The sequence below is a fragment of the Monopterus albus genome, unplaced genomic scaffold (assembly GCF_001952655.1).
Source record: "Monopterus albus unplaced genomic scaffold, M_albus_1.0 scaffold130.1, whole genome shotgun sequence".
In the NCBI taxonomy this organism is placed as follows: domain Eukaryota; kingdom Metazoa; phylum Chordata; class Actinopteri; order Synbranchiformes; family Synbranchidae; genus Monopterus; species Monopterus albus.
In genome coordinates, this window is record NW_018128010.1 from 1,095,268 (window position 1) to 1,107,380 (window position 12,113).

General features: G+C 39.1%; 1 protein-coding gene across 1 annotated transcript in view; it reads right to left on the reverse strand.

Annotated features, from left to right (window-relative positions):
• Nucleotides 1-12,113, reverse strand: part of b3glcta (beta 3-glucosyltransferase a) — a 55,304-nt gene that overhangs the window by 29,954 nt on the left and 13,237 nt on the right. The window contains exon 3 of the mRNA XM_020613128.1: nucleotides 7,502-7,541. Within this exon, the coding sequence (XP_020468784.1) occupies nucleotides 7,502-7,541 (40 nt within the window). The remainder of the gene's footprint in view (nucleotides 1-7,501; nucleotides 7,542-12,113) is intronic.

Consider the following 12,113-nt stretch of genomic DNA (forward strand, 5'->3'; position numbering starts at 1 on the left):
GTGCCCCCTGACAAGTTTTGTCCAGTTCTTACTCTCACATTAAAACAAGATGGTGAAAATAGTAAACAATAAACCATTTGATAAGAGCATGTTAGTTCACAGCAACTCTGTACTTAAGTACAGTTTCTCTCTTTCTTGTTCCTGTAAAGCACTTTCAGACTTGTTAAAAAAAAAAAAGCTGCTAGTGTATACAGGTAAGACGTTTCCAGGTTTGCTAGAGTTGGTCACTGCAGTGGTTGACTCCAGGAGCTTGATAAAGTGTATTTAATGTAAACTTGGATGATCGGTTTTCACAGTTGTCACAGGGGTAATGCCATTAGTGCACGCAGCAGTAACTCGGGTCATATTAAGCAGTTTTCCAGACATGAAAGTATGCAATTAAATCATCCATTTACTGTAATAATAGGGCAAAGATGTCACATCCCATCCATTTCAAATGTTCCACAGGACTCTTTCTTTGTGGGAGTTGAGTGAAATTATCCATGGATGCCTTGGCTGAAAATAATATAGCTCGAATGAAAGAGACTGAAGGTTCCTGGGGAGATGAAGTCAAAGCCCCGGTCACCTCGGTACAGATGATTTTATTTTGCCAAGCCAAGGAAACTAGAAAGCATAAGTCTAGTGTTCATTTATCTGCGCTCACTTGTTCAGTATTCCACAGAGGCCGCTCCATAGAAAAAAATGACTGTATCAGCCTTGAAATATATTGGATGGAATGAGACACAGGAGAATTCCGCCTCCTCTATCTGATCGGATGTTTTTCTCAAAGCATGGAGCCACTCTTTAAAGGCCATCACCGTCTGGTCAATGGCAGACTGTGAAGGCTTTCAGTGTTGTGTGATCACTTCCTCTCCATCTCTGCCTATAAGGGAGGAGGTGATCAGACTGATTAAAGAGTCAAGAGTGATAAACTAAAATGTGTTTTTATTTCTAGGTGTGAGTCTGCATACAAGAGGTTGTAGTAAATATCTGCACTTGAATGTAGAGTGTGCGCTCTCAAAGTGGCCTGGCCCTGCAGTCTTGTCACCTCATTGACAAAAATCAATAGAGACACTTCCTTAGAGCAGGATCGCAGACGTTGTCAAGCGGCAGAGGAGCTGAGAGCACACTGACCTCTAAGCACTCCTGCAGCTCTGCCATCTACATCAGTGTCACAGCACAGGTGTGTGCAGTCACCAGAGCTGTCACCAGAGCATTTCATTTTAGCTTGGAGTATCTCCACCGCACAGTTAAATAAACATACATCCATACCCAGACCACTGAAAGTGAACAAATGAATGTGTAGCTAACTTTGGAAGAGGAAGACTTTAAACATAGTTCAGAAAGGAACAGCAGAAGGATGGAAAGCAGATCAATAGTGCAATTTCAATGCCTGCAAAAGTATAGAGGGATAAGATTCTGTGGGTGAGGCCATTAGGCTGGTGTGGGAACAATGAAACTGCCATGACATCCAGAGCTCTTCGTTGCCAGCATATATTCAGAGATGACACATGATGTCAATAGCTCATCTCCATAGTTGGCAGGCCTGACCCTGTGGGAGAATATTTAGGGTCACGAGAAAGGTTTGCTTCCTTTTTTCTTTTATATGTGAGAGTTGCAAAGTCCCAGAAGAATTCAAGAAAGAAACCCACCATGATGAACCATATCTATTTAATTACATGCCGGCATGTAATTAAATAGATATGGTTTATCATGCTGAGTTTCTGTCTTAAATTCTTCTGAGATGTAGCGACACTCAAATATAAAAGAATTCCCACGACAACCCCCCGCCCCGACTTCCAGCGGCTAATCGTGCTTGTGAAAAACCTGCTACTCTCCAGTGACTCACATCATTGAACTCTCTGAGACAAGATGGCTCAGAATCATCCTTTACCTAAAAATTCACCCCATCTCTCGCTCCCTCACATCAGAAATGGAGCATCTGAGAGACACAGTGCACAAAGAAAAATTGGTTGCAATTTCATGACCAAACAAACCATGACCGCCATACCTGGCACCAGGATTTAACCAGTCCAGAGATATGCATCTGAAAGCCCAGATTCAATATATCCAACTTTTCTGGCTGTTGAGCTTTTGATGTAGCCATATAAATATAATTTACCTTCCCTGTAGGCAATCATCTAGTGTGGCGCAGGCCTGTGTGTCATGTCGCAAGTGAAATGATTTTCTATTAATACAGACCTTTAATTGCCTTGCACAAGATCAATAAGGAGCATGGTGTATTTAACTTTCAGCTTACAGCTGAAAAGGTCAGTGTCATAAATATCTCCCGAGTAAAAGAGAAGGAGGAAAATAGCAGAGAGGGAGCAGGCAGAAAGGCAAATGAGGAAGCAAATCCACAGAGAGATAGGGAGATGCACTGTGATTGCAAAAAAGTAGAGAGAGGAGGATGTGTGAAAGTCATCAGGGGAAAAGTCACACTTCTGAAAATATTTGCTTATTACAATTCTCGCCAAGTAGTAATGCAAAGACAGAAAACAATCACACGGCAGATGCAACATGTAAAAGGTGATAAAAAGAGTCTCCTGCTATGATAATTACACTCATTACAGGTGCCCTGGAGTTCATGACCCAATGGACAACTCTGCTGAAGATTAATACATTCAACCCTTAGCATCAATAATTCAGGAGGGTAAGGCAATTACTGCTTCACAAATTCCAAGTTTTGCTTATGCAACCCATTTGAAAATGGAAGGGACGGTTTGTTTTGGGTATTTGTGAAATCTGTTTTTTTGGGAAGATGCATACTTTTCATACCACATGCACAAATATATTCTGGCACTGTTTGGGACATTCTTGAGGATGGATCTGCAGTGCTGTTTTAATTTGGAAAATAAAGGCATCAACCGTGTTCAGAATAATAAATAAAGGAGGAAAAAAAAAAACCAATAGAGTTTAGTGACAGGCAAGCAGCCAGGCACTCTTAGGAGACAGGAGCGGGTAAGAGAAGGGAAAAGAAAAAGTAAATACAAAGGAAATGTTAGCTGGTACACAAGAAGTGTTCAGTCAACATCTTGTGGATAGTATAACCCTTTTGGAAGACATAGTGTGTATCCCACTGGCCTGAAGACGCTGGCTCCAAGCCACAGCATGAATATAAAACTACTGCAGAGGGGGTAGGAGCATGGCTTTTCTCGACTTAATTATCGTTATAGAGATAATCTGATTTAAATTCTGGCATACATTCTCTGTTTTAAAGACATATTGTTCCCTGTTTGTGGTACAGAGTTGCCCTGTACCCTTAACTATCATGCATTTTACATTAAAAAGGAAGAAAACTGAAATGTCACTGCACTGTGTTTTGCATCTGCTGTTTGCCGAACCATTTTTCTTTTTCCGTAGATAAACAGCCTAACCTATAGGTCATTAATTTCAACAATATCAACAGCAAAACATCTGGCTTTGTGCTGTTGCTTAAAGTCAAGAGATTATTTTTGCAGTTACATTTTTACCACAAAGTTCAACAACTAAGAAACACAGAACTTGGCCATGACTAGAAGAAACTGTAAAAAAAGAGAGAGAGAGACAATATAAAAAGAAAATACCCATTTCTCCTCAACTGTAGCACCACTACGCCATAAGGGAAAGCAGAGTGAGAGTGAAAGTGCAAGGAACAAGTGGACTGTAAACAAAACGGAGAGCTCGCAGAAATCATGCACATGCGCAACTGACTCTTCAATGCTGTAAAAAAAAATTATGGCTGCTTGGAGCTTTTGGGACAACATTTTTAACAAATAGGCAGGTCTGGTGTTTCATAAACATCACCCAGGGCAGGGGTGTTTTTAATTGTTTTTGAACAGCGACAGAGGTTGATGGCACAGATGAGTCAACAAATCCAAGTTGTAGACTGGCAGACATGAACTGTGAGCAGAGGCAGGTCATTGTTGGTTTTAGTCTCTTTATGAGGACTGCTGAAAATACTATTATATACTGTAGAAAATGACTGACTCACCTTATTCTTTAGGTCAAATTTGCCTCCTTTAGACATCCCATAAGAAATAAGAACCTTACCAGCTACTTAATTAAAAAGCTGATTTTGGTTGACAAGGCATCAAAATGTCTCTTTAGACTTCTTTCAAATTATTAACAACTATTTTTTTTCCAAATACATTGCCTCCATAAACTGTACATGTACGTATGTGTGCCCTAAACCAGCTGCAGTACAGTACTGGACATGAGATAAAGTACCTTTTACACTTGAAGAGAAAAAATTGTTTAATTCTTTGCATGCATTGTTATTCATTACTGTGACTTTCCTACTGTGATGTAAAATATGATGTTATCCATTTTGTCATCGTCTTCTTCTGACTACGGTTCTAAAAATTGAGAATTCACAGAATAAATTTAGCTCGACAGCCAAAGGTCTCACAAACTGTGTATTATTATAGTGTGTGTGTGTGTGTGTGTGTGTGTGTGTGTACACTTCCTGTGCTGAGGTGCCTAATGAGAGCATTATAGAGTTACTTTTGTATGCTTTTTCTGATAAATACTGTACAATGCTGTTTAATATCATTTAATATAAAACTGATTGAAAGAATCCAAAGAAGAAGAAGGATCATTTAAGCTGGCACAGTGAAACCCAGAGCAATATATCTTGGGAATATATATGAAGAAAACAACATATCTGATTCCATTCATGGAGTGCAGTGTAGGAGGTTTTCATAGATTTAATAGGGACCTGGGGGCTCTCGACACATGATGCACACATGCTTGCAATGTTTTCAGCATAAACTGCCCTCATAATTTAACAGTGCAGTCAGATTTACTCTTCTTCAGGCAGTTTAGGTGTCTGTGTTGTCGACATGCAGGATGCTGCATTTTCAAAAACACTGCACGCGGTCAGAGAAATCACGCTGCCTTTTGTTGGCTCTAAAGATATGTAATAATGGAAATGATGTACATAACAGCTCTGTTTTATTCAGATGTAAATGAGGCATTACTCTAATTTAGATTTGGCACCCCATTTTCCCTCCAAATAACATTTGTGATTACTGGTGAGACCTTCTAAAAGGTCACTAACTACTTTAAAATAAACAAGCCTATTATACATTTTAATGTTTGCTGTATTGGTAAAGCAATATAAATTTCAACTTTCCTTTATTTGTGGTGTAACAAAAGGTATTACTATAATGCTGCCAGGGTACTGTAGCTCCATTTTTCCGATAGCTCTTTGTATTTCCTCTCTGTGCTGAGGTGCCAAATGAGAGCATTATTGAGCTGCTTTTGTGTGCTTTTGCGTCTGCGGTGACCCAACTGAATGAACAACAGGCAGAGGTCCAGAAAACTGGCTCCAAACTCCTCTGCAGGCTCACAAAAATCACTCTTCGATGGTGATTGTATGAGCTCCCTGAAGCATGAAAGGCATGCATGAGATCTTTTTATTTGCTCTACTTATGAAATTTCTGGTTGCTGTCAAATCGATAAAGAGATGGAACTATATTTATGAAAAAGTCTGAAGAACTCTGAAGATTAAATTTTCATTCCAGGCATCAGACATAAGGCTCATTTGCCATTCCCATTTTATAGCATTTGCTATTTAAATTTCACACCGCCCAAAATTTTCCATTTACTATTCATGATTGTATCAGGTGTATGATATCAAGTATTTCAATCCTTTGAACATAGAGTTTCTAAAAACTGAAATATACTCAGTAACAGTTAAACCCTTTGAACGCCAGCCATCATTACAAATTAATTCCACTGATGAAGACTGAACCAAATATCAAAAAACAAGTACTGAGTCCATACTATGATTAGCAGCTTTGATCACAGGTTTGATCAAAAACAGCAACAAATACTATAATTTAAATTCCCACTATACAAATGAATACACAAAGTATAATATGTAATAGTCTGGTAACACCTTAAATGACAGATTATCCATGAAGGAACTAACAACTTTGATTTAAAAGTAAAGTACACTGAATAACTAGTAATTATAATTATTAAGAATAACTAAATTAAGAATTGTAGGCACACTGTTATTACTGTGTAATGAGGCAGGAAAGGCCATTGTGGACACTGCAGTAAAATAAATTGTTTTCATATATTCTGAAATGATGATATACTTACAAATAAAATTTATATTGTTGAAAGCTTGTTGTTATTAATAGGGGTTTATCAATCTATGGTGTGCATGTTCTTCTATGGCCTCAAGTCTTCTTGGATAGGTCTTTACAACCTTTGCACACCACAGATGTTCCATGGGGTTGTCTTGACTATATGTGTTGATTATTGTCATGCTGAAAGCTGAACCATGCCACAGGTGCAGCCTGGAACACTCTTATTTGGCTCCATCTTTCCATCAGTTCTGACCAGCCTCCCTGTCTCTATTCCAGAGAAACACCCCCAGAGAGTGATGCTGCCACCACCGTGCTTCATCATTGTATTAATCAGGTGATGAGCAGTACCTGGTCTTTGCCAAACGCTGTGCATGGAGTTCTGCCCAAAGGTTTCAAATTTTTGTCAGACCAGAAAATCTTTGTCCTCACACTCACAGAGGCCTTTAAATGCTGTTTGGCAAGCTCCAAGGACCTTCTTGCCCAGTGACTCAGCTTGGCCTGATGGCCAATTCTAGGAAGAGTCCTGGTCGTACCAAACTCATTCCATTTCAAAATTATTGTGCTCCTGGGAACACTCAAATTTTTAGAAACAGTTTTATACCCTTGCCCTGATCTATGGCTGGTCACAATTTTAATCACAGAGGTCTGCTGAGAGTTCCTTGGACTTCATGGCTTGGTTTTTGTCCTGACATGCAATTTGAATTTGGGACCCTATGTACACAGGTGTGTGCCACTCTAAACTATGTCCAGTCAATTCAGTTTGCCACAGGTGGAGACTCAAGCGGTGGAATCTCAGTGGTAAATCGACTCAAAAGCACCTGACCTCAGTTTGGAGTGTTTCAGCAAAGGCTCTGAATACTTCTGCAAACCAAGCATTCCCTTTTGTGATGTCACATTCAATTTGTCTTTTTTGAAACAGGCATATAACTCTCTTACAAAACCACCTTCAAATTTTACTGTACTATAAGGTGCACATAGATATATATATAAATCTATTTATATATCATTTATCTACTAGGGTTTTCAAAGCCCAAGTTGCTCTTCAAGCCAAGTCCTGTAATAAAGATGTTCCCCTGTAGCATTAACTATAACACCGTATGTCTCCAGAATAATCATAAAATATTGTGAAGCAGTACATACTGTAGTTCTCGGGTCTGATTTAAGATCTATCTGATAGTTGATTAGCCAGAAATGATATGTATTGTAGTTTACTGCACGACATACAACATAAAGAATAGTGTGGGGAAACTATTCCCCCTTTCAGGTGTTTGCACAATGAGGTCAGTATATTATATTATTTTGTGCATTCATTTTTTTACAACTGAATCTGTCCAATATCTTGTTTTGTCCAACCAACTGTTAAAAGCCTAAAGATATTTACTGCACCTAATTATTGCATACTTACATTTGCCACTAATTAGAAACAAAATAAGACTTACCCAGTTGAATGTTGTGGATGACATGCATATCATCTTGGCTCTGAAAAGATGAAAAGTATTTTTAATCATTACAGTATATATATATTAAAAAAAAAAGTTCAACAGCCTCAAATAATGACTTACATCCACCTTTTTGTTTTAAAAATGGCTTGTTTGAAAATATTCATTTTCAGCAAAGTGTTTTTTTTCTTCTTCCTAATCACTAATTAAGATGAACTCATCCTAAATATGGAAACCCCTATGGGTTATTTGGAGAAATAATGGGCCATACCCCGCGTCGTTAGTCCTGTTTAATTGTGTGCTTTGCGCCTGCAGCATTTAAGCGCTGAGTGTTCGGTTCTATTCCACCTCCAGAGCTGTCAGCACACACGATAGAACATGGCGGGATGAGTAAATCAGTCACAAGCCAAGCAAACTTTGAAGAGCTGTCTTTCACCTCCGCCTTTCAGAGGAAATCTTTTAGTATTGGGAGAAGCGAGAACGTGCACACACAGGCTGTTTCCAGAGCTCTAGGACAAGAGCGGCAGGGTATTAATGAATAATGACAAACGGAGGACTGTTTTGATTTATGCCTTCCTCTAGACTAACAATCATTTCACTGGCAAGCTGTTCCAGCCTTCAGAAAGCTTAACTAAGTCATAAATTCAGTCTCAGTGGGTGTGGTGCAGTGGTTACAGGGAATCACAGTATATAGTGGCAGCTGTGTGAACAAGTCTATGTGTAACCGCTATCTCAGCACATTCCTATTCAGCACAATTCTCATAATAGAGAACAACCTATTCATTTACATTTACTGAAGCTGAATTCCTGCCCTGCAAACTGCCGTGAGTACACATCATTTATTTTGTGAGGGCACATTTGCCTGCACTTCTCATCTTTTCTACTATATTCAACAAATCCTGAATTAAATATTTTGACAAGCATCAAGTGAGTACGTAATCAGGATGTAGAAAAACCGACTAACTATAATGATATGCAGAATGATGACTCGTGCATATGTGAGGCTCTCTGTCTTATTTTGTCAGGTGATCAGAGTTAGAGGCAAATATATGCACAGGAACATAAGATCATATCAGGGTGATTTAATTCAGTGGGTACAAGACATCAGCTTAATTGGACTCAGTAGCATTAGTCATGCCCACAAGGTTTCTGTCTCATCTTATCACAGACACTGAAATCATTCCTTAGCTGGAGAGAGCAGGCACCTCAAGGAAAAATGCAGCTCATAAGTCGGGAGAATCTGAATTATTATCAGATAATTACCCATATAAAATCTTCCCAGATAGAAAATATATGACAACAGGTTAATATAGATGCAAAACTACTTTAAAGCAAGGTGGCAAATAATCTGGATGAATATGGAAGGTGGGACACTAGAATGGCAGGTGTGAAGTCTTTCAGTGTGTCTCCTCCAGCACAACTCCACTCTCAGGCAGAGAGGAAACAATAAATCACCGCACTGTCACTGTCAAACACAATAAATCAAGTCCTCCGGTGTGATGAATTAACTGGTTGGTGAATGTTACAAATTATATTGATTGTGTGTGGACAAATGTGTGTGTACCACATGATTTTACACAAGCCTAAATAAGATCTATGGTTTAATTGCAGTTTTCAACTTTAAATCTCTAAATCTAGCTGAACTATAGAAACTCCTACACTGCTATATATCAATTTGTAATGTTCTAGTATGTGGCAACCCCCCACCCCCACACTCTTTTTGCACAACAGGGGTTCCAACACAGGTGTCTGTGGCAAAAAAACAAACAAACAAAAAAAAAAAATTCATCCTGACACACGTTTTTCCACATCACGTCATCACACAGCAAGGGGTTGCTTTGACCAATCGATTACATGCAAGTGCACATTCTTCATAATGAAGATTACCTTTACATATTACTGTACTTGTAATGGTTGTGACAGAGGATAATTGTTGCTGTGATTACTTTCCAGAGCTATAAAATCCTGTCTTACAGGATTACAAACCTCTGTATAACTAAATGGGTCCAGAGGTTCTTTTTTGGAGGGTTGGTTTCTTTGATTGTTAACATCTGATATATTTATAAAATTCAATATGGCAGCTTGGTCAAGGAAAAACCATTTCTAGACTAATTTTCTTCACTATTCTTAGTGTTAACAGACAGGTATAGGATATAAATATATGACCAATATATTCTTTATTATGTGCTGAGGTTTTATAAGATGGATTTTCTTTAACATGGTGACACCAAGGTGACTTCACCTCAGATTTATATGGTCAAAAACGTATTCATTGGGCCTTTAACATAATGCCTAATTTTAAATCCTGCTCCTTGGTTGCACTTCATCGAGTCCCTGCAGTTGAGTGACATGAGGTCTATAAATCTTTCTCTCATAAATGATCTAATATTCTCCAGCAGAGTGAACTCAGATCAGGTCTAATGTCATTTTTGCCATTACTGAGAGATGAATTATTCTCGGCTCACAGAACTCAGGTCTTTTGGCCTTCTGCTCGCAGGTAACACACTCCTAAATCCAGTCTGACAGCAGGCTGTCAGCCATTTGCAGAGGGAATCAGACACCCAAAGGTGTTAAAAAGGAATTGCTATGTCTCTAGACTATCCATCTGAAGGAGTTAGTTTCACCATCCCTTGAGCGCTTTTGAACTACAACACCACAGGGCTGATGCAGACAGGAAAAGTTTGTGCCTCATGTAGAAGCTCAGAACAACAGCAGCACTGCGGTGAAGGTTTTTGCAGCTGAGGTGTATGTGCCCAAACTCCTTGAGAACGATGCTCAGCATAGTGTAACTGTTATATAATCAAGGACATCAGCAAAGACAATCTTTACCTTCGATATGAAAGCTCTTCACATAAATACACAGCAGAGCTCTGGCCCCTGCTACATCTCCATGTGACCCATCAGGTCACATTAGCTTCTGTTCGCTGATGGCAAGAGTGATTCAAGGTTGCAGGACTTTATTAATTTTGACAAGTGAGAGGAAAATGTATGATGTGCACAGAAGGGACTTAGGGCGCTTTAAGTACCAGAACGGGTGAACATACTATTAATGTTTTCACTTTGTAATTACTGTGTATTAATTAAACTAAGGAATAAACATTTTGTCAGTGAAGTGCAAACTATCAGCTTTATTTTGAGGATTCTTTCACATCCATTGAGCAGTTTTCTGTACTAAAACACCTGTTGTCTTTTTCCTCCATGTCAGCAAAAGAAGTGGCAAATCAAAATTTCACACAATGGTCATTTTCACACTCAAGGAAAAGCTTTTAATGTATGATGACTTAATGGCTTGAGACGTCTGATGCCTATGACCATCAGCAGGTTATTTTTGTCAGGTTTTCTTCATAGCTTTCTCCTGAAAACAGCTATTGGCAAAGGCATAATGACTCAAAACTGACAAACTGAACTGTTGAATTCAATTGTACTATGCAGCTAACCAAATCAAATAACACAGAGTAATTATATGCATCCAATCAAGGTAATTTTGCTACGTAATTAACTGGAATAAGATGCAGTGGTTAGCGCATTTGACAGTATCATCCCTCATCATCCTGTCCCCAAGCAGCTGGGGAACACTGATCAATTAAGAATGGCACTACCTGATCAAATTAAAATCTAAATTTTCATTGTAGCTACCCTTGTTTCTGTTTTTCTTTTGCTGTAACACACACACACACACACACACACACACCCACACACACAAGCATTTGACTTTATATAGTTGGAGGACACAGATATAAAATAGTCACTAGCCCCTGACCCTAACACTTAACCATCACAACTAAAGGCTTTACTCCAAAACCTCAGCCTAACACCTAACATATTCAATTTATTTGTATAGCACCAATTCATAATAAACAATCATCTCAGGCACTTTACATAATAAAACCTAGATCTTACACTATCATAGGGAAAACCCAACAAATCCACCTTGAGGAAGCACTTGGTGACAATGGGATGGAAAATCTCCCTTAAACGGGAGAAACCTCCGACAGACCCCGGCTCTTCGTTGGCAGCCTTCTGCCTTGACTGGTTTGGAGTGAGCGGATAGAGGAGAGAGAAAAGGCATCAGGTTACAACAAAAACACTGGTGAGGTTAAACTGGATCTGTGACTGCACATCATCACTTACCTCACCTACTTCTACACTCAACCCTAAAATCAAGTCTTAACCATCCAACAGCCCTTTGAGGTTGTGAGGATCTGTCAAAAAGTCCTCACAATGATGGTATTGAACTAATATTTATCCACGAAACATGTACATACATGCAGAGTGTGCCTTTCTATACTTGTGAGGACACTCATTGATATAATGTAACCAAAATCTACTTTTACCCTTAAACCCCTGAAACTACATCTTAATCTTCAAAAAGACCTTAGAAATCGTTAGGACTGGCTAAAATGGCCTCACAACATCATAATGTCCTTCCAGTGATGGTATAACACACACATTTATCCACACGATGCAATAAAGACATGTACACACACACACACACACACACACACACACACACACACACAAAATGGATTTCATAGGAAGGTGTTCCGGGCATGTCCCACCGGGAGGAGGCCCCGGGGAAGACCCAGGACACGCTGGAGGGACTATGTCTCTC